This window comes from Rousettus aegyptiacus, unplaced genomic scaffold (genome assembly GCF_014176215.1).
Source record: "Rousettus aegyptiacus isolate mRouAeg1 unplaced genomic scaffold, mRouAeg1.p scaffold_m13_p_16, whole genome shotgun sequence".
Taxonomy (NCBI): domain Eukaryota; kingdom Metazoa; phylum Chordata; class Mammalia; order Chiroptera; family Pteropodidae; genus Rousettus; species Rousettus aegyptiacus.
The window spans coordinates 40,675,188-40,697,858 of NW_023416291.1; the positions used below are offsets into that span (position 1 = coordinate 40,675,188).

General features: G+C 47.1%; 1 protein-coding gene across 2 annotated transcripts in view; it reads right to left on the reverse strand.

The window, feature by feature from the left end:
* MED26 (mediator complex subunit 26) overlaps positions 1-15,623 on the reverse strand; it is a 42,901-nt gene extending 27,278 nt beyond the window's left edge. Inside the window, exon 1 of one of the 2 annotated variants that reach the window (XM_016157746.2) lies at positions 15,297-15,623. In XM_016157746.2, the coding sequence (XP_016013232.2) occupies positions 15,297-15,368 (72 nt within the window). In that variant the 5' untranslated portion in view covers positions 15,369-15,623. The other variant, XM_016157747.2, reaches the window with a different exon arrangement.
* Positions 15,624-22,671: the final 7,048 nt, after the last annotated feature.

Below are 22,671 nucleotides of genomic sequence, written 5' to 3' on the forward strand. Positions count from 1 at the left end.
GTCCTCTCTGTCAGTGGGCTGGACACCACTCCCTTGACAGCATGAAGAATGTGGTCTAAAACTGGGGAACTTGGCCGGGGTAAGTATTGCACACCCCTATTCTGAACCTCCTGGAAACACATGAGAGGAAATACTCCTCTCCTCTTCACTGGCTGCAGTACAGAGGCCCCGTGATCCACTCCACACCTGATTGCTCTCAATAGCTCTCAAGTGCTCTTCAGGCTAAAGCAGTTTACTTTTATTTCCATCTACCGTTTAACTGAAAAGACAATGAAACATAGGGGGGGAAAAAAAACACAAAAACTGTCCTACTGCCCAAACACAAGTGCCTCCCATTTTACCCAAAGTCCTAATTTTTATGCTTTTCCTAGTGTATTCAGCTGACAACAATGCTCCTTTTCTTTCCTTTTCTTCATCACAGCGAGGCTTGTCCATTTCTCTATAAGAGTCTCAGGATGCTATCAGACCCTATGGATGTACCATGCTTTCTTCCCAAGCTTCTCCCATGCCATTAATTAATGACATTAATGATGATTATTACATGAATATACCCATTAACACTGTTATTAAAAATTATCATGTATCTATAAATAAATTTCCAAGAGTAAAATGACTAGATGAAAGGACATTAACGTGGCTATGTCTCTTGCTATATAGTTTCCAAAAAGGTGAAGTAAGTAGCTCCTGGCTCCTGCCAGCAGGGCAGTGTGGGTTGAGGGAGTTGGGGTGGGATAGGCCCAGTCTTGATTACCTGCCAATGCCACTCTTCCCACATGTTTTGAGTACAAGCTGTATTTTCTGATTACTAATGCCATCAACATTTCTCTGTCCAGTGATTTCTGAGGTCTTGCGATTGTTAGTTGAGTATGTTCTCCATTAGAAAAGGATACTGCTTCCTAAAGGCAATTTTGCACAAACTTATTTTGGTCACCACTATCTGCAACCGCAGTACAGAGGGACTAGGAATAGTTCAGGGGAGTTCCAACCCAAGCATCTCTTCCAAAGAAGTGTGCCTTTCCTTCCACAAGTTTGGGCTTTTGTTCTAAAACCAATTTCTTCCTGTTTCTCCCCTAGGGAGCTTTTAGAAATGTGTCAAGTTATGCAGTGTTGTCTGCTAACTGCTCACTGCTCACACTAAAGGGAAGAGTATCTTTGAGCTAGCACTAGCATCTGTGAAAACCTATGCTAAATATCTATAAACTCCTCCAAAAGGAATAAATTCCCAACCCCCAGAAATGAAGAGAGGTTGCTGATGTGTGTTCAGTGTCTACTATGTACTCAACAATTTCCTTTTAGCCATCATTTACCTGTCAGTAGGGTTGTCCTCACTTTATTGAGGACAACAAATTTGACAGATTGACAGCAAGTAATTGATGTAACTTGTCCAAGGACAAACATCTCAGAGACAGATGCAGAGATCTGAACCCAAGTCTGACTCAAAACCCTTGCCTATTCAATACTTTTCTTTCATTCCTTCTTTCTGTCTGTCCATCTGTTTTTTTTACTGGGGTGGAGATTGTCAGAGGATTTCTAGTTAAGCACATTCATCAATCTACACTGGAGAAATGAGATGGTTTTCTTCACTACAGACGACACTTGTGAATGGGGCTGACATGGCTCAGAGGCTTCAGACAGACAGACATGGGAGAAACCAGGACCATCTGGCCAGGAAGGGGTTAGGGACCAGAGGGAGGACAGGAGCCCCATCCTGCATCCCCATGCCAGCCTAATCACAACCTCCTCTACTTCCCATGTAGAAAAAGATAATACTGCCAGAGTTCTCACCCAAACAAAGCACAAGTGAGCTAAGGCCCTAGAAGTAAGCTGTCCAATTTAGGTGGGTATTAAAATTAAACAGAAATTTAAAAAGTCAATTCCTTGTTCTTACCAACCACATGTTAGGTGCTCACTATCCAAAATGGCTCATGACAGTGCACATAGAGACTAGCTCCACCAGAACATGGTGCTCCGGGAGAAGGGAAAGAGCTCCATAGGATTCCTACACACCGCTCTTCTGTCTGCAGTGGGCGCAATGTTGCCTCATGATGAAAGCAAACGCTCTGAGGTCAGCTAACCAGCCGCTTAACCTCACTAAGCCCCAGTCTTATCAATTAAAGGGGTAATACCTAGCACAGAGTGAGCACATTAAGAGTTGATGCTGTGGTCTGGTCTGCCTCTTTGCTACAGCCCAAAAATAAAGTCCCTGCAGAGAGACTGCCCTTATGAAGATGACACTAGAAGACAATAAGCAGTTAATTTAAGTAGGGTTGGTCATTAGATATAATGAGGTCCAGGCTGAACTCCAGCTGTAAGTCTATCACCAATGGATAGTATTAAAATCCCCTCCTTCCAGCTACATGGCCTCAGGTTAAGGACAACCTCCCCCACCCTTTCCTTCACCTGTAACAGGGATAGTACCAGCTCCCACATGGTTATCTCTGTGACTGAACATAAACTGGGCACAATACCAAGCATTCAATATGCTCAGCCCCTCAGGATGACACCACCAGGTGATGGTACCAACAGCCTCATGTCATAGAGAATGAGGCTTGGAAACAATAAGTGATTCACCCCAAGGCCACAGTACAGCTGGGGTTCGGAAATCCCTGCTGGGGGGAGTCCTGGCTCAGGCCTAGCCCAAAGGAAAGAGGACTGTGATCAACTATGTGGCTGGGCCTGAGCAGTTCCCTATGCCACTGAGGGGAACTGGGCAACGCTGCAACATCTAGAGGTGCCCATCCTCCTTCCCTAGGTCCTATCACTAGCATCCAGAATCCCCGGACACCCCAGACTGAGTGACACACTCAGGACAGGCTTGGTGTCCAAGTGCTGACCATGCCACTATGGCTCAAAGAAAACCCATAAACCATAGGAGGGCCCTCAAGGGCTGAGGGCTGGAGAGATCCAAGCAGCTATCAAAGGTGTGGGGGCATCTTCCAGGGAACCAGCCACCCCAACTCTAAAACTCATGAGCTGAGCAGGTGCCCTGCCCAGGCCTCACCAAACCTGAACCCTTATCCAAACCCAGCTCTGTCCTCCCGGATTAGGCACTGCTTGTGCTCATGTGTAGCTTGAAATCAGAGATAGACCACATCCATTCATAAACTACTTACTGGCTCTAACAGAATGAACCTGCTTACTATGCATGAGCAAGAAAAGAACCAAGTGGGGCAGGGAACACGGGCATGGCAGACAAGTTAAAGGTGCTATGGAAAAGGTCGAACCAGGTTCCGGAAACAGCCATGCCAGTGTTCTTGGGACAGCTGACACTGATCTTGCTGGGGGAGGTATCTTAGGCCCAGAAATTGGAGGCAGGTAGGAAAAGAAAAAGAGAAGGGGGAAAAGAGGGAGGGTGGAGCGTCCGGATGGGTGTGCATGGCAGGTGAGAGGTGACTGAGCAGCTGAGCATGGCCGGCAGCAGGTGCAGGGAACGCTGGGCTAGCGTGGTCTGCTATTCTGTCTAGACTCTCTTGGCTGCAACTGATAGAAAAGCCAGCTCAAATGGGATTCATCAAGAAAAGCTGCTGGCCCACCTAGCCAAAAGTTCAGAGCAGAACTCACCTTGGACCACGGTGACTTAGTCCTCCCTTCTGGGCTTGTCTCACTACTGAGCTGCCTGTACACAAGTAGTAGACCCCAGCAGTGACCTGCTCATATCCTTTCCCATTCAAGTCACCGAATGATCCTAGCAAAGGGCTAAAACTTTCAGGAGCTCCGAATAGGTCATAGGCTCGGCTCATCCTTGAACCAAACACTGACCAGGAAGAGGCAGCACCATGATTGGCAAGTTTTCAGTCACTAAACACCCCATTGAGCATGGACCAGAGGGAGGGCGCGGCAGCAAGGGAATGGGAGCTGAATGCACCAAGCCTATGAACTGTTAGCTCCCACGATCGTCAGGACCCAAGACAAGTCAGCCACAGGGCCACATCCCATCCTCAATAGCCTTCCTAAGCATCTTATACATTCTCCTCAGAAAACTAAGGCCACATGGTGAACATCCGAGTCAAGATCCCAACTCGTTTCTGCCCAACAACAGAGTCCAAGTTTTCCATCCAAAGAAACTGTCTTCTCCACTTTTTGCCACCAGAACTGAGAGTTTATCCATTTAGCGCATGGCCCCAACACAGGGGATGAAACATCCCAGTCTGTTTTCAAGCACTCACTCTGTAGCCAGTGCAGAGGGAGTGAAGGAGGCAGGCGACTGGCTGGTTAGTGGCTGCACTAGACCTCCCTGAACATCTCATTTGCTGGAAGGAAGACACCATGAGAGGGGGACCCAAAGGCAGCTCTGAGGTAACCCGAAGAGTGGTGGTACCACCAACTGACAGGGCAGGAGGAAAGAAGGTGTATTTGCTTTGGAATGGGCTGCCTGCACACCCAGGAGAGCAGTCAACTAGGAGCTGTGGCTCTGAGAACACCCGAGGAAAGCCTTAACGGCCAGTCAGGGGCCTGAGCAACGCAGGGCAAAGCAAAAACATTTAAGGAAGAAAGAGGCACTGTGGGTAAGGAGTTTGGAGCAGCAGTCCCCAACCTTTTTGGTGCAGGTGACTGGTGCTCCTATGAGAATCTAATGCCTGATGATCTGAGGTGGAGCTGAGGCGGTGATGCTAGCGCCGGGGAGCAGCTGCAAATAAGGACGAAGCCTTGCTTGCTCGCTGGCCTGCCACTCACCTCCTGCTGTGTGGTCTGGTTCCTAACAGGTCACTTACCTGTACCAGTCTGAGGGCCAGGGGTTGGGGACCCTGGTTTGGAGAGACCAGAAAGGCCAATAAAGCAAGGGGGTCATGGGACAACGGCCTTAAGCCTCATTCATTCCATGGAGGTGCATTCAACACTGACTGTGCTGTGGGCACTAAGGATGACAATGACCAAGGAAGACAGCCTGGAGTAACAAACACAAGCACATCCTCGTGCCCAAGACTGGCTCATCCTACCAAGCAGATACCATTTCCTATTTCCCAATTTGTGGAAGCCCACCACCGACTAGATAGAAAACCATGTCTACTTTACTAACACAGGAGGATTATACCCAGGGCACAAGCAGGTGTCCACTCCCCTGATTCTGAGTGGGGCTGACAAGCAGGATCACCATAAACCCTAAGACAGCCCAACCCCTCTCTGAGACCCGTATCCTTACCGTTTTTTGTCCTACCACATGGAACAGCAACAGCAGATAGGGGCACCTATTGTTTTTGTCTGCGAGGCTGACTCTGCTTCTTTTGCAAGCTCCTCCCCAATTTCCTGTGGGCACTAACCCCTTTCTTACAAGGCTCCTTTCACCCTATCTCCAGGCCAAGCCAGAGTGATTCTCCAGTTTTCAAACTGGAAGCCGAGTGAATCCCTTCTGTAGCGGCTTAAGCTTCAAACTGGGGAGCTGTTGCATTTCCCACCACATGAAAGAAGTCTGTCCACAGGACAGAGACAGACACACACATATGAACACAGTGCTGAGAACAAAAGCCAGAAATACTGTTTCCCTTGCAGTTCTTCCACTCCAATTTCAATCCCAAATGGCACTTTTACTCAGCGATGAGAAGAGGGGAAAGGTTACAAGCAAAGAGAGGATGAGCTCACACAACACCTGGTGAGAAGGTTAGGGGTGGGGGAGGGGTAATCTTCTGCTTTTTGGTAAGAAGTTAGGCTCCTGCACTCTCAATGGCAGCACTGGCTTATCAACCAACCTTCAAAGTGAGAACTTTAAATGCTACAAAAGCTCCTTTAAAATAGAAGTGAAAGTGAAATATTCATTCACAAACCTGTTCCCCCATCGCACCTAAAACGTAACATGTGGCCCACTTCTGTCACTGCCAGGCTATGGAGAGCAGCCATCAACAATTTCAGGTGCTTGCTGAGAGCCTCCCAGAAACATGGAGAAGGAAAAATGCAGAAGGCCACGAAAATCACCTGACCTTACCCCTCTCAGTTACCCAAAGGGAAGAAGTCAGGCCCGGAAATGCAGGCACCAGTTTCCGATTACCCAGGTTAACCAGGGGGAGGGGACAGACAAAAGGAAATGGGCAGATAAGATCCAACCAGACCTCCCAAACCTCGGCCTCGGCCCATCTGTGTCTCTGAGCCAAGAGGACATTATGTCCGGAGAGCTCGGCTCTTGCCCCCATCATGGGTACCACTTTAAGATGCCTGAGTGGCCTGGGCCTCCCAGACTACATCCCTCCCCAGGCCAGGCCTTGTCCAGGCAGGTACTGCAGCACCAGGCGAGCTGATGGGGACACAACAAGCAGCACTGTGGTGGGCATTCCTGGTCTCCTGAATGCTCCTCAGCCCAGGATGGGGCTGGAAGCTGCAACCTGCACTTATGCAAACACAAGGTAACAGCAAGGTGCCCCAGTGTGACTATAAGCCAAGTGAGAGTATGAAGGCTCAACCAGAAGGCATGGGGTACTCAAAACCCTATGCGGCAACCTCACCCATCCAAACCACCCCATCGATTCCTCCAGACCTCACATTTCATTTACACCCATTTTCCCATCTGGACCCAAGTCTCCAAGGCCCAGCACTTCTCCTATTTGATGGCGCTATCACCTCAAAGAGGTGATTAAACCAGCACGCACCCAGGGGACATTGCCGGTCTGCTCCCTGCCTTGCTCCCCGTTCTCCCATGAACAGGCCCCTGATGTCTCCTGGGGCATCCTCTCTACTCTGGGCCTGTCTGGGTGGAACTAACACCATACCCAAAATTAAGGGTGAACCAACCAACATAGCTTGCTAATTCCAACAAAGCCTGAAGGTACCAGGAAAGATCTGTTGGGGCTTCTGCGAAAGAGACACCTGGTCTTTTTCCCTGGATGATGGTCCACGAGAGTGAGTCCTGATGCTGGGGGGATGGGGAAGACATCACACTGTATGAAGGCAACACTACAAAAGTCTGGAACAGAGAGAATGTCTTTTGAGTGACATGAGACAATCAGCTCCTTTGCTTCTTAAGCTCCCTCTCTCTGAAGAAGACCCACCAAGAGAGTTAGTAAAGGAAGTAAAGACAGGGGCTCTGCCTACAACTACCTAACACAATGCTGGAGGCAAACAATGTGAAACAATTAGTGGAAAGGGTCAAATGTTCCTATATTACATACCTACAAACCAGTGTCATTCACCCCCACAGACGACACGGAAAAGCCAGCTTGCCAACTGCTTGCCCGATGCAAGATGTACCGAGGGGGTAAATAAAGTTGGGAAGTGGCTTCTAGGAGGGCTGGCCTTAAGAAGAGGAGGAAAATTAGCTACCTGGGGTTCACCTGGAGGAAAGAAGACATGGCCACCATCCCATAGCCCGATCTGAGCTAGGCCAGGGACCTGATGGCAACAGGGGTCAAGGGACTAAGTTAGAATGGGGGTAAGAGATATCCAAATAAGCTATCAAGGCAACAAGAACCCAGCCCAGAGTATGTGCAGGCAGAGCTGTGAGCAGCCTGGAGGGCCAGGTGGCTGCCCAAAGAGCCAAGTGTAATCAGGGGTATAGGTAAAGGATAGAGCTTAAGGTCCAGTGGGGCCACCTACTGGGTCCTCAGTGTGAGCTGCCATCATGCACACCTGAGTCCTCCATCAGTAATTCACCTGGCTGCTGATATCTACACCACAGAGTCAAAGCCAGCCATGGTCAGTCACCTACATTACTCTGTACAAACAATGAACAAATGAGCAGGGTCTCCACAGGGCTGATCCACCACAGAGTGTTTTGGAGAAAGTATCACCCAATTTCTAATTAGGAAGAATGAAACCCAGGAGAGAGAGGTGTCCGGGAAGAGTCTGGTTTGTCGCATGACCCAAAAAGGCCAAAAGGTCCCAAAGTGGCATTTAAACAGCATCTCCTGGAACAATGCAGGCAGGGATCTAAAATCACAGCCATCTTTTCTCTGTTAGGGATAAAAAATGCCAGCTAAGAAACAAAAAAAAAAACACCTCACATCTTTTCCTCAGACAGTTCAAGAGAAGCACAAAGCATTTCCTCCAGGCCTGGAATAAAAATGTCCACAGAGGAATCCTGCATAAGGATCCAGACCTAGGCAGGAGTGCCTGCCTGTACCCACTGCACTCTCATGGTGACATGGGAAGCCACATCAGGTGGGTGAGGACTGAGGAGTGGGTTCCAATCCAGCGTGGTCCCTTCTAGCTGTGTGCCTGCTGAACCTTCCAAACTAATACAAGTACCTGCCTCCACAGCTGTTGTACAAATTAAATGCGTTCTGAAACCATGAGAAGTGATGGAAAGTACAGCATCTTGTACTTATTCAGTGTTCACAGCCAGTCTTCAAGATCGGCCCTTTTCTCAAGAAGATCATCAAGCATCTGAGCACCCAGTTGCTGAGCAAGTTCTAAATACCTGAGGAGGAACTCACGGTCCACTAAGAGGGCTTGGGATCCAAGGAAAATGTGATCAACAAGACCTGTTACCAGCAGGAATGTAAGTTTTAAGTTATGTGTGGTGCCTGAGGGAGACTTCCTTGGATTAAAGCAGGAAAGGTTTCTAGAAAAGGAAGAGCAGTAGGGAGGCAGGGGGATGGGGATGAGACATGACAAACAGAAGGTGCAAAGGTACTGATCCTAGGTATCCCACACAAACAAGTACAGCTTGCAGATTTAAGTTAATGCTGTTTGGATGATAAGAAGTAACTTTACTTCAAAGCATGACTACATTAGCTTCTGTCCTTGAATTTTCTCAAAAAAAAACAGCTACTCAAAGTATACCTGTTGTTATATGGAAGTTCTTGAATGTTTCTGATCATAAAAGTGGATCCTGACAGACAAAAGGTTAGGTAGGAGTGACTGAGCTAGAAGATTTTAAGGGGGAAAAGATTGTAGGAACTGGGCAGAAAATGGAAACACAAAATTTAACATTTGAAAATACTTCATGTTTGTAAGATTAAAACTCTGAAGACACACTGGAGTCCAACTTCCATGCTGGGCACTGCTTGTGGTGGTGGTGGGGATGTGAGACTGTACTTGTTAACCCCGCTGGCTTCTCAGCCAACCAGCATTGGGTTTAGGCCCAAAGCTTCAGACAGCCTCCACTGCAACACTAGACAGATTACTTAAGCTCTGCTCTCTCCTAAAACAAAGTTCAGAGAAGCAACCAGGATGAGAAGCACTCCACACTGTCCCTGGCCCACAGTAAGTGCTCAGTAATGGTAGCTGTTTGCTTCACAGCCTCTGATGGATAAGGACAATAAACTTGGTTGCAATGCTCCTAGGAGCATTCCCAGGTTTTGAACCCATATGCCCAGCAGTGAGTGACACCTCACCTGACGTGACCCTTCTTTTTAGCTGGCTGTACACACGATCATGGAATCTCTATAATCTCATGTATCAGGAGTGTGGGGGTCCAGACAGAGGGCCCAGGGATGTTTGCACCTCGACCTGGCACAATGGCCATGGATTATCTCCAGCCAGCTCCAGTAATAATCAAGAGCTCCCCCAAAGTGCAGTAGGGCTTCCCTCTCAAGAACTCCTGCCACCCTTTGGATTTGCCTCCAAAAGCCACACAGAGCAAACCAACACCAGGATATAACAACTCAAATACTTGAAACCAGCCCCCAGGCCCTTCACAGAAACTGACACCTGCCCCTTTCCATCCCACTGGTGAGAGGGCAAACTGTTCAAGATTTGCCAGCTAGCTATTCCTCCAAACCCTCTGTTCCCTTGGGGTCAGAGACAAACCATGAACTGCCTTCCTGCACCTGACTGTAAAACTTTTCATTCTGAAAACTCAAATGATGAAGTATTCTTGAAAGCCATTTCACATTCTAAAGAATTCTGAACAATCAATCTTTGAATAAGATGCATAAAGAACCGTTCTGTCTGGATTTAAGATCTCTAGCCCTGTAAGGCAGCCATAAGCCAGATCTCTCCCTCCACCCAATAGTCTATGTGCACACTCTAAGCCTGTGCTCCCTACTAGAGAGGCTCCAGGTCCCTCCAGGGTAAGGGTCAGGCACATCCTGGTCTGCAGCCTTCGCACCCCACACTTGCTATAAATGTTTTTATTCAACCGCTAAGCCACGTTGTTCAGATTTACATTACTCTATAAACAGTGTGTATCAGTTGGTCATTGAGATGTAAGTGTATTGCCTCCCAAGACTTGGAATTTGTTCAGAGTACTCTTAAATGCAGCATTCAGAACACTGGTAGGCCTTACTTATGCAGAAAATGCTCCCTAGCTCATGGAATCCCTATGTCAATTCTTGCTCCATTACGACACATATGCCTTGAGAGTAAAAAGGAGCTGTTTCAGAAGGGGGCTCTAAGTGTGGGCACTCCAAGGCCCGAATGAAAATGCACTGCCTACACTGCCACCTGCTGAACCACAAACTCAGTCACCCGTTCTGACAACCAGCTGGTGGGCTTCCAAAGAACCACATGGACTCAGGACAGCCCACTACCAGGCATAAAAAAAAAAAAAAAAGGCACAACTTCTACCGACAGAGACAAAGCCTCTAGCTTCCAGAAGGCAATTTACAGTGGAGGGTTGGGCAGCCCCCCTACCTCCCGCCAACATACACACACACGCACGCACAGGGCTAGTCAACCTAGAGGTCAGGCTGGGGCCTGGTTCTGCAGTTTAACAGTGGAGCTCCATCTGAGAAGATGTTGACACAGACACGAAAATCAAGACATAGGCAAGCACAGCCCACCTCCTTCAACTAACCCTGAGCTTGACACCCTTGTGGTGTGTCCTGCCACACACAGGTGCATCTTGACCCCAGGAGCCCAGGTGACTATGATGACTTTTTAAAACTGTATAAGGACAAAAGCCCCTTCCCACAAGCTGATTTTGGACAGTCTTCCAGGCCCCTGTGACTTCCTGCCGGGACAGCATACTCAGATTAAAGACCGCCCAAAGACCTCTGTGAAGACTGCATGTGAAGTCTACCCTCTTCTGAGGGAGAGTCACAAGGATACACACCTGCTTCTCAATAGACACTTGTCATAAAACACTGTTCTCCTCACGGACCCTGGCCACAGCATAAAGAGCAAGGACAGGAATGACATGTTTAGATTTCACATCCTCTAATATGTTGGAGAGAATCAGAACTGACAGTCTTCCATTTTACAATTTATGAGTCCTCTTTCCAGCAAGATCAGTGGTGTTTTAAGTTAACATCAAAATTTCTGTAATCTGGAAGCAGAAAACAAAGCTGGAATACAAGACTCATGAAAAGTTCCATGTCAGCTGACAGATGCCACGCCACAGTGTAGTCTTGCCCAGGATTCTGTCCCTGACAGAAACCTTAAGATGCTTCCAGGACAGGCCACCTAACATTGTCAAACTTGGATCAATCACAGGTAAATCTAACCCAACTGGGAATCACAAAAACCTTGTGTGGGACAGAAGAGGTTCCCACACCTTTTCTAACCAGCTCAAGGACACTGGCCTCTCAAGCCACATGAGGACAGAAGCCATCTCTCCATCTTTGAGAGCAGTGCAGTGGTGTTTAGAGTTGAAAGTATGTCACTTAAAAACTGGCTAAGTCTCTAACGTTGGGGCAGTCACCTAACATGAAGTCAGTAAGAAACAAAAGTATCTTGTCCTCTCCCGGCCACAGGAGATACTCACTAAGCAGCACCTGTCACTGTGCAGAAAGGGGAGACCAGCCCACCTCCCTTACAGAGCCACTGGGAGCAAAACAGGTGATGCTGTCAAAGTGCTGCACGAAGTTATGTGAAGTGTGTATCTCTGTGTAGAATTTTATTTCAGAAAGTTCACACAATGCACATTGCAATAAAAGAAAAAAGTTCTAGAACAATACATGTTAGCCTCAGCTGCCCCCTCCATAACCGAGCTCTGGATCGGGAAGGAGCTTCACAGGGCATGAACTCCAGTTCCTAGTCCCACTTTGCAGGTGAGGAATCCAGCGAAGCTAAGCAGTACCTTAACCTTCAAATTCCTAGGTGGTAAAATTACCCTTTTGCATGTGTTTCTCTTCAGAAGCCCCTTGGTCACCTTCCCTTGGCACCTGATGTCTGCAGAACTGAGAGGAAGAAAGTAGTTTCTGAGGTTTTTTGCTGGAGAGGCTGACCTAGGGAAGGCATTTACATTGCTATCCAAGGCAAGATCAAGTCCCTCTTCCCCGCAGTGCCTTCTCTGGCCGCTCTCTGCCCTGAACATAGGGACTCACCTGCCTTGAGGCCTGCCTTGTGCTGTTATTCAACTTGTCATGCGGACACAGTCAGTATCCGCTCCACCACCTCAGTCATACCTTTTCTCAGACGCCAGAGGAACATTCGTTTTCCTCACAGCTCTACAGAGTTCTGCATTAGACTATTCTATGACTGAATTCCGGAGCCTACGGCCGTCACAAAGGGGGTTTTTGTTTTTCACCCTTTGGGTAAAAGGGGATTCAAATGTAGCTCCTCAGTCTAGGTCCAATAAGGATTCTACGGGTTTTGGTTTAATCAGCACTTAGAAGGTACACGTAATGCTTCTGCTCTAGAGAGAGAAGATAAGAAACAGACAGTGCTCACCAAGCCTGAGTTCTGGTCAGGAAGACAAAGCCCAAATTTCTGTGAAACTACGCGAGTTCCATACAAATGAAAACCTAATCACTTGCTGAGGAGACTGTGCTGGGGTGGACTGACTGATTTCTGGGCGAGAGAGACAGAACCCTCAACTTTATCAGTAATGAAGCAAAATTAAGCTGCAACAAATGTGCACACTGCACTTCGGAAACATTTTCTCCACTCTGGGCTGATACACACCATAAGAAGACTTTGACTGTTCTGAAAAACTATTAGTTGCTTTCTGAAAAGGAGTGTAGAGGATTTACTTCAGCACTGAGTTGCAGAAATTAACTCAGAGCTTGCTGCTATAGAAATTCAAATACTCCAGAGGCTAGAATTTAGAGCAAAAAAAACAACTTTTCTCTTAAGAACTCCTTTGTCAAGAAAATGGTCAGTAAATGTTACTTTGTTACTTCCCTAACTTTTCATATACTTGTGGATATTATTAGGTCAGCTGTCTGACATTGACTTTTCAAGCAAAAGCTGTTTATTAACCATAATTGCATATCCATAAAGGTAAGCATTACATGACACAATTCTCTGTCGCTTCTCTCAGAAGAGGATTAATTTTAGTGTTGGCTCTTCAACTCTGTCCCCATTTTTTTTTCCATGAGCATCTTAAATATGTGTCAACTAACTACCAAGAAGTGGAGTGAATAACTGGGCAAAGCAGCAGAGTAGCTGAGCAGCAACAATGGCTTGTTGGAGCCACCTTGCTCTCACCTGGGCCCAGGTGAATCGTGAGAAACTGAGGCCTTCTGGTTGCACCTTCTCCACCAGCAACCTATTCTGCCACAGCTCTGAATTTCTGTATGAAGTTTGTTCCAAGCCACACTCCAGTCAAATGGGTATTAACAATGTTCATGGACACTAACAAAGGCAGCATTTAAAGGAGGCACTTTCCTTACCGTTCATATTCAAAGTGACAATTTCCCAATTCTATCACACTTATGTTAGTAGGACTATATGCACACTTATCACTAGAGTCCCCCAAAGCAAGCCACATGAAACGTGAATTCCATGCCACCACGTAACATAGCCATGGACACATATGAATGTAATGTTTTTGCACATGCTAGAATACATGAGGCCGAGATTTGTTCCCTCCTCCTGCTTCTGGTTAGCCTCTCTTCCTCCTCTCCCTCCTCTATTCCTAAGAACCCTCTAGAATAGTGCCCTACACAACACTGGAACCCCTGAGGTTGCTGCCCACTTATCTATAACAACAAGACTGCCTGTCAAAGCACATTCTGATCACAAAGCTCTCCTAGGTAGCATTAAGGATAAGTGCTAATATCTCACCTATTCTCAGATTTTCCTGAAGACAAGCAAGCATGTGGAATTCAAGAATTGCACTCTGATTCAAAAACAAGATGCAAAAGTCATCAAGGCTACATTTTTCATGTCACTTGCTTTATCCTTTAATATTTCAGTCTTGAGAATTGCAGCGGCACCAGTTACTGCAAAAATTGTAGGAGGTTTTATATAGCTTGTGCCTACTCCACCCCCAAAATCCTCACGAAAATGTATACAATATTTGTTAAAGGCAATTTCCACCAAGTCGGTCTTAATGGGTCCTGAAAACCAGGGATAAGAGAATTACTTATAATATAAAAATCAGAGTCTTAAAAAGATCGTAACTCCTCAATTTCTACCAAAATTGCCCAAGATGACTTTTCCTTCCATTTCCAACATGTTAAAAAGTGACCTCGATGGCTACTTCCTGGTCTCCTAACAAATGCAGGGGCTCACTTCATACCTGGATGCCATCTTCCTATTGCTCAACCTGCTCCTACCACAGGGGAAAATGACCCCTATGGCGACAACCCCTTGGAGAATATATGAGAATACGATGAGTCTTCCCCTACACACACGAAGGGGAGCAGGGGTGATACCTCTGCAAACAGTAGCCTCTATAGAGGGACATCTGAGAAAGTGACACCCTGGGGTTAACCCTGACCATGTAGGTCAGAGACCATCAGGCTAGAACCCTCAGATGGGGGGAAGGGACAGCTTAAACAGACCTTTTGGGGGAGCGAGAGAGATAACAATCGCCTCTAATTCCCTACCCCAAAGCGGGGCTCTGGCTTGGTTAGAGACGCAATGGGCAGTTAGGCCCAGAAAGGCAACATTAAGGATCCCACCCTCCCCAAGATCATCCGTCCGCAACGACCCCAAGAGGGACCCGGCAAAGGTATGTTCACTCGCAGAACCAAGGGGGCCTCTCCACACACCCTGGGCACCTGGCTAAGGGAAAAACAGGCCGGGGTTTCTCTCCAAAGCCAAGGTGCTTCCAGCCAGGAGAAGAGAGGAGGACTTCCCTGATCACTCAGAAGGCCAAGAAACGGGCAGCACCAGCTCCTCGAGTCAACTCTGGACACCAGTTGCTCCACAGCCTTTCTCCCTCCCCTCCCCCGCGCCAGGAGGGCTTCCCGGGGGGTCTTGGGTCTCGGGGGAAGGGCGAGGCGGATAAGCTCCGTCAGGAGCAGCAGGAGTCGTAGAGCTGGAGCGGGAGGGAAGAATAAGCTCTGGCCTCAACTCCTGTCTGCTCCCTCCACCCAGGCCGCATGGAAGCCTCGGCCTCACGTACCGAGCGCCGCCGGGTTACCCGACCTGCCCCCGGTCCGGGCCCGGGGAACGAGAGGACGGGATGGCAGCGGCCCTCGGGGAGTGGTGGGCCCCGGGCGGGTCTCCGGGACCCTGGAGAGAGAGGGGCATTGGGAGGGGGAGGGTCCTGGGCCCACGAGGCCTCGGTCCCGGCCCGCGCGGCGGGTACTTACGTTGCTCTGGGGGTCGATGGCCTGCAGCAGCCGGTCCCTGATCTGCTGCGGAGACGCCGGAGCCGCTGTCATTGCCTGGGCGAGGCGGGGGGGAGCGGCCGGGCCAGCGGGCAGGCAGGCTGAGGCGGGGGACGGGGGTCACTCACTCGCCGGCCTCTGGGAGCGGAGCCTCATGTTCCCCGCGGCGCCAGGGAAAGAGGGGGCGCGCGGGATGGCGGAGAGGGGAGCCGGAGCCGGGGCTCGGGCCCGGGGCGCCGCCGCCACCGGAGGAGGAGGAGGAGCCGCCGGAGCCGCAGCCGCCGCTGCCGCCGCCTCGAGAACCAAACTCTAGTGAGCTGCCCCGGCGCGGAGCACTCTGGGTAACCCGCGCCGCACGCAGCGTCGGCGCCACGCTGAGGAGGTTGGGAGATGGGGCGGCCGGAGACGCCGGACCTGGGCGGGGCCACGCGCGGGCCACGCCCCGCGCATCTACGCATGCGCGCACAGGCGCATTCGCCCACCGCGCAGTCTGGCCCCACCGCCGGCCCTAGGGAGCCGTTGGGCGGCAGTTGGGCGGGGCAACGGTCGCCGCCTGGAGGCCCCGCCCCTGCTTGGGCCAGGGGCTGACGTTCCCCACGGAAATGCGCGGTGCGCGCGGAGTCCTTGGACTCAGCGCTGCGGGTGCTGTCTCAAGTCCGCGGGGGATTGGGGGGATGGGAGGCGGCAGGACCCCTCCTGCGGGGGGGCAGGCCAGGAAGCTTCCACCGCGCTGACAGAGGTCACGGGGGTCGCGGGAGGGAGAAGCTGCCAAGTTTTCCGAGCCCAGGGTTCCTCTCAGCGCCTTGCTCGGCGTTCTTGGGGTGAGGGAGACAGATGTCCACGTTGTGATGATGCGCGCGTCAGGGTCTAACTGAGACGTGCCAAAGGACGCCCCCGTCCCTGTCCACTCCAGAGGTAGGGGGTCTGCCCCGTCTCGCTGGCCCGAGTCCTGAAAACAGGAGACCACAAAGCGCCTCTCGGAAGAGCGGCCATCCTAGTGGGAAAGCCCCAAGATAGCCCCGTGAGGCGACTCCAAGGTTGCAAACCTGTGCCCCAGTGACATTTGGGGCTGTCCTGTTCATTGCAGGGCGTTGAGCAGCATCCCTGGTCTAGATGCCAGTAGCACCCTCTCTTCTAGTGAAGACAACCAAAAATATCTCTAGTCACTGCCAGATGGCCCCTGGCAGGCACAATCACCCCCATTGAGAACCACTGGTTTAAAAAGACCCTTACACCCTGCTTGGCGTGGAGAGGCTGGAAAACTGAAACCTTCATTCTCTGAACCAAACATTTCTCAGAGGAAACTGAGGCCCAAGGTCACCCAGAGTTGCTAATGGCAAGTCTAAGGACTCCCCCCTTACTGCCTTCATTCATCACTCTCTCTTCTCTGGAAGCTCTGTTAGAAATACTGTTATGAGAAAAAGGGTGGAAAGGCGTGCTTGGGTGGATTATTAGCCACAGCCTCAGGAGAAAAAAACTTTTCGTTGTTACAGGAAAACCTAGATTTAAAACGGGAGAGGCAGCTGATGAGAACCACATGTGCGCCTTGAATCTGTACTACACCTGTTAGTCTTTCATTTGTCATGCTTCTAGGAAGCATTTTTATTTGCAAAAACGGCTGTTTCCCCACGTGTTTGTGGCTTCTTGCTTCTGCACATGTGAAAAGTTTTACATCATACTTGTAGGAGAAAATAAACATGAGCAAAATACTTCTTTACTCTCCTTAGAATGAGGTGCTTTGTGTACATGGTCCAAGTTGGAATCTTGCCCACTTAGATTATCTCACTTCAGATAAGCAAAATAAGCTCTCTCCCAAGTATAATCTGGTCCTGCCTCTCTTTTAAATTTCTAACTATATGCCCAATACCCTATTTTTTAAATCAAAGGTTATTCAGAAATGAGCAATTTGTTTTGCATGGTTCAGGTTATTTAAGAAAACTCTGGAAAACACTCAACTTACCTCTTTTTAAACTAAGGAAATATTAAGATGACTCTTGAGTTCCACAAGGGCACTGACGCAACTCCGTGTCCCCATGGAGATAGAAAAATGCTTATCAAACAGATATACAGTAGCCGTATACACACACTGACACACATAGTTCAGTTCCACAGACCTGGCACACACTGGGGGCTCAATAGTTAATGAAAAAAATATTACATCTTGTAAATACTTGCTATAGGAGGATGCACATGGACACACACAGCTATATAGTTTTATTCCACATTTAACATACAGCAGGTCCTCAATTTACATTGTAACAAAATATTTTCCTTATAACAATGAGATGCCATAGAAACTTAACTCTTGTTTGTATCAATTAGCCTATGCTAAAACAGGTCTTACATGTTGTTTTGCTTTAAGCCACAGAACCTATTGACAACACCGAGGGCCTACTATATATACAAAATATGTTTGTCATGGTAAAGAAAGATCACCACTGAATGGGAGTCTTGAAAATATAAGCAGCTTCTCTTAGGTCCATGATAGATATTGCGGTTCACCTAGTCAACTTTCTGCTTTGAAGAAGATACTTGAAATGTCATGCAAAGGTCAGGCTAGACGTTAATCCTCATGGTGTAATGGTTCTCCCCCAATGATCTGTCCCTTGAATTAGATGCAGAGTGCCCTAGGTCAGCAATCCCCAACCTTTTTGGCACCAGGGACAGGTGATCCTACAAGAATCTAATGCCTGATCTGAGATGGAGCTGACGCAGTGATGCTAGTGATGAGGAGCAGCTGCAAAAATAGATGAAGCTTCACTCACTCACCTGCCACTCACCTACTGCTGTGTGGCCTGGTTCCTAACAGGCCATGGACAGGTACCGGTCCACAGCCCAAGGGTTGGGGACCCTGCCCTAGGTCCACTGTCCAGAGAGGACAAGATCTTTTGTGCTTAGAATGCCTTGGAAAGCTGCCTCATCTCTTGGTGAGATGGACTCCAATAATTAGGGAGAGGAAGTGGCTTCGAGTCCGTGACTTGCTTTTGCCAGGGAAGTGGCAGAAAAGGTAGTTTCAGGAGCCTGAGTGCAGAGCATGCCCAAGCTATCTTGGCAGTGAGGGAGTGGACTCCTCCTCCCTTGCTAGACAACCAAGGGGCATCACAGAAGGCAGCTATGAGCAGGCTAACTCCCACAACTACACAGGACAAGTCTTCAAAAGTGACATCGCCTGGTGGCAAGGGGCAACAACAGGAACAGAGTAGGCAGACTCATTCTTGATGTGAAAGCAGCTGTGCCCTTTTCCACACAAACCCCTGGGAGGTGGGCAATTTAGATGAAATAACTGGACTTACACCAATAGTGTATGTGAGGGCTCCAGTGATTAACAGGAAAAACAAATGTGAGCAAGTACCACCCAATTTTGACCCATATGTTTGCTCTGAGTTTAATAGTCTGGTAAAAATTAAAATAACACTTTCTCATATGAATTCATTCAACATATCTAAGATCTCAGAAGTATCTAAAGACAGGTTTTAGAGTTCTGCTTGGCAAGTCCCATTTACTCTAAAAGAATAACTAAGTACAACTGGTTTTGAAAAGTCCATGAAATGTCCTGCTTTTAGGAAAGGCTTTAAAGATAGACAGGACAACTCATTTTTTATTGGGCCTCCAAGTAGGGGGATACAAAGATGAATAAAGCCTGCCCCAAGGATCTAGTTTTGAAGCCAAACACTGGAATCGGGTCGGGGGCCCATTAATACAATACTCTAATTGTACTGTCCACGCAAGGTGCAGCATGAGCCCCAAGAGATGGGGGTGGGGTATTTGGGACAGGAGGACCAGGAAAGATGTTGGACAAGGAGGCAGCATTTCAACTGTTCATAACCTCTGACCTAGGGTTTCAAAATTTCCAGAAATGTATCCAAAGGAAGCAATCAGAAGCAGACCAACATGTGTGTATGAGGGAGTTCACAGCAGCATCATTTATAAGGGTGAAAGAGTGGAAGCAACCTAAGTGTCCAGTAATAGGGGACTACATAAATAAACTGGGGTCACTTCATGAAAATGGGAAGGTTATGAACTGGGAGAGACTACAGGATTCTATAACTCCAACTGGAGTAGTGGACTTATAGGTGCATGCACATGTAGAAATTCACTAAGCTGTGTATTACTGTAGATTAAACTTGGAAAATAAAATACAGAGAATATAGCCATTATGACTCAGTATTAAAAAAACATGAAAAATGTTCCCAACTTAATATTAAGTGATAAAATGCAATATATAAACTATATACATTATCTTAATTTTATTAAATATATATTAAAATATATATTTATAAATAAGTATATATTTAGAAATATATTATTAAATATATATACTTAGTTTTATTAAATATATATGTGCATGATGCATAGAAAAAACACTAGAAGGAAAGAAACCAAAATATTACAGTGGCTGTCTCTGACAGAATGACAGATGATTTTTCTTCTGATACTTTTGCCTGCAGTTCCACATTTTCTAGAATGAACATGTAGTGCCTTCTGGTCATCTCATCCAGTGCCAGGGTTATTCTGACCTCTAGTAGCCTCTAGTTCTCACCTTCTGACTCAGATAATGCTAAGCTCAAGTGTGCCCATAATCTCTCAAATCCTGAAGATGGATTTGTTATCATGCCAACTAATGGATATCCTAATGGTTTGTGTTTTCCCTACTGCCCTAGTTTTGTATTAGTCTTAGTAATAATAATAATAAAAAGAATAACTACAGGGAGTAACATTTGTTGAGTACCTACTACAAGTCAGATTCCCCACTGAGGGATTTACATGAGGACCCTGATGAAGTCCTCTGGACAGTCTGCCCTGTATCAGCCCCTTGACTCTGGGCAGGACCTGCAACTCACTATAGCTAGAGGATGCAGCAGAAGCCACGCTCTCCCCGTCCAGCCTAAAGCTTTAAGAAGGCCCGGCAGTTACCACACCGCCCCAGAATTCTACTCCTATGAATATTCCAAAGAAAACTGACACACAGACTAGTCTAGGTAACTGTTCATGAAAGACCTATTTATAATAGGTGCAAGGTGCAAACACCAAATGCCTATCAAGAGATAAGTGAATAAACAAAGTGTACATCTATACGATAGAATACTCCTCAGTCATAAAAAGAAATGAAGCACTGACACATGCTACCGCATGCACGAAAACATAATGAAAGAAGCCGAAGACAAAAGGCCATGTCTCGTATGATTCCATTTATATGAAATGTCCAGAACAGGCAAATCCATAGAGATAGGAAGTAGATCGGTGGTTACCAGGGGTGGGTGGGAAAGAACTCAAATTGGCTGCTAATGGGTACAGGGTTTCTTTTGGGGGAGGTCATAAAAATGTTCCGGAAATTAGATTGCAGTGATGGTTGTTTAACTGCAAATATATCAAAAACCACTGAATCATACACTTTAAATAGGTGAACTGTATGTGAACATATCTCAATAAAGCCATTAAAAAACAAAGGAGGTGGCCACCTGGAAGCACCTGCCTTCACAGTACCGGGAGCACTGAACTTGGTGACCATACTGGTGGGCCACATGGTAAGATTGATGTCAGAATTTGGTGACCATACTGGTGGGCCACATGGTAAGAGGGAGAGGTGCAAGGCCTCCACAGAGGAGAACAAGAAACCCGACGACAAAGAATGTTGAGCCCCACTCGCCTAACCCCAGCCAGCTGGGCCATCCTGGCTGAGGTGGCAAACAGGTGCCTTTTCCAATTTCCTGCCACCAGAACTATAACTATATAGATGTTTTAAGCCATTTATATTGGGGTCATTTGTTAAGCAGAACTAGCTGAAACACAGTTGCTACTGAAATTTCAAATGATACATAAGACGGAGCCTTAGGTTGAAGAGTGAGGAGACTCACCCACAGCCACTTAGGCCCTAACAATGCTGCTTGGATTCCAGGCCAGATCTGATTCTGAATTGTTCACAGCTACTTAACTCCTGCACCCTTCCTGCCTCATGTTTTGTTTTTGGCCATAGTCCCCTGTGTTCCTGTCCTCCCTTGAACCCAGGCCCTGCCTCAAGCCTCTCATCTATGGATGTTCTCTCCTCCAATCTGTTATATACATGCATCCAGGTTGCTTTTTTAAAAATCTTTGAGTCTTCTCTATTATACTGACTTTCATTCAGTGAAGCACAGAAGAATAATCATCATATATGAAAATAGCCCAGCACACATAATTTCTCTCTCTTACACACGAAGGAAAAAAATCATCAATCTCTCTTTTGATTCCATGTTTCCACTGCTGTCCATGCTTTTTCTAGGAGCTATAGGCACACTTGTATCCATCTCCTTTTAAATCATATTTAATTCTTCAGAAGACGAACCAGATAATATGCTTTGGAAATTATAAACTTGATTTGTCTGTCTGTTTGGTTTGTAGTTATAAAATTATTCTTCTTGTTTTATTTCCTTTTTTAAAAAACACCTCAAAAAACTTGCTAAAATATTGTGTAATCTATTTGAACTGTTCAAGTAATCTAATCATCAGCCCAGAAGGTTTCAGTGATTAGATTATTTAATTGACCACCAGGTGATTATATTATTTCAGGGTGATTAGGTTATTTTGTTGTGATGATCTGATTGTTAGATTAGATTAGAGGCTATTATTTTGCTTAGTGTAGTTTTGTATTCTCTCAATTGCTCTCATGAAGCAAAAACCAAAATCTAATTCTCTACAGTGAATGATTTTGACAGTTAAATATTTTATTTAACTGTCTACAGAAATAAGATCATTATTTTTTTCCCCTCAGTAAAGGAACTATAGGATAAACTATAAATTTATTGTGGCTTTTATCCAGGATGGGCCTTTTCTGCTCCAAGCAGCTCTTTCTGACACAGGGTTTGAATTTTCCTGTCCCCTACCCTAAAAACTCAGTGGTTTCCCCTTTCATCTTGCTTAAGCCCTTGGTCTTGCAAGGTCCTCTTGCAAGGTCCACCACCCATTACACAGATTCCACGCTCTGACATGTGCTATACACATGCGCCGCCATGTTCCTGGTGAGCCTGTTTCTCACAATCCATAAGTAAGTTTTCTCCACTCCTGTCACACTGGTCACCTAACTATCCAACTAAGTATAAGTAACCTAGTCCTTGCTCTTCAGAGGAGTGACCTTGCCAAATTCATGTGGCTGGATTTTTGGCAGGTGACAGATTTATAGTTTATCCTTGCTCCTTTTCTGGAAAAAAAAAAAAAAAGATCTTATTTCTGTAGATACTTAAAATGCTTATCAAAATTATTCACTAGAGAATTAGAACAGTTACTGAGTTTGTTTCTTTGCCTCATGAGAGTAATTGAAAGAAAATAAAACTGCACTAGGCAAAATAATAGCCTCTAATCTAATCTGAACCCAGACCTCAAG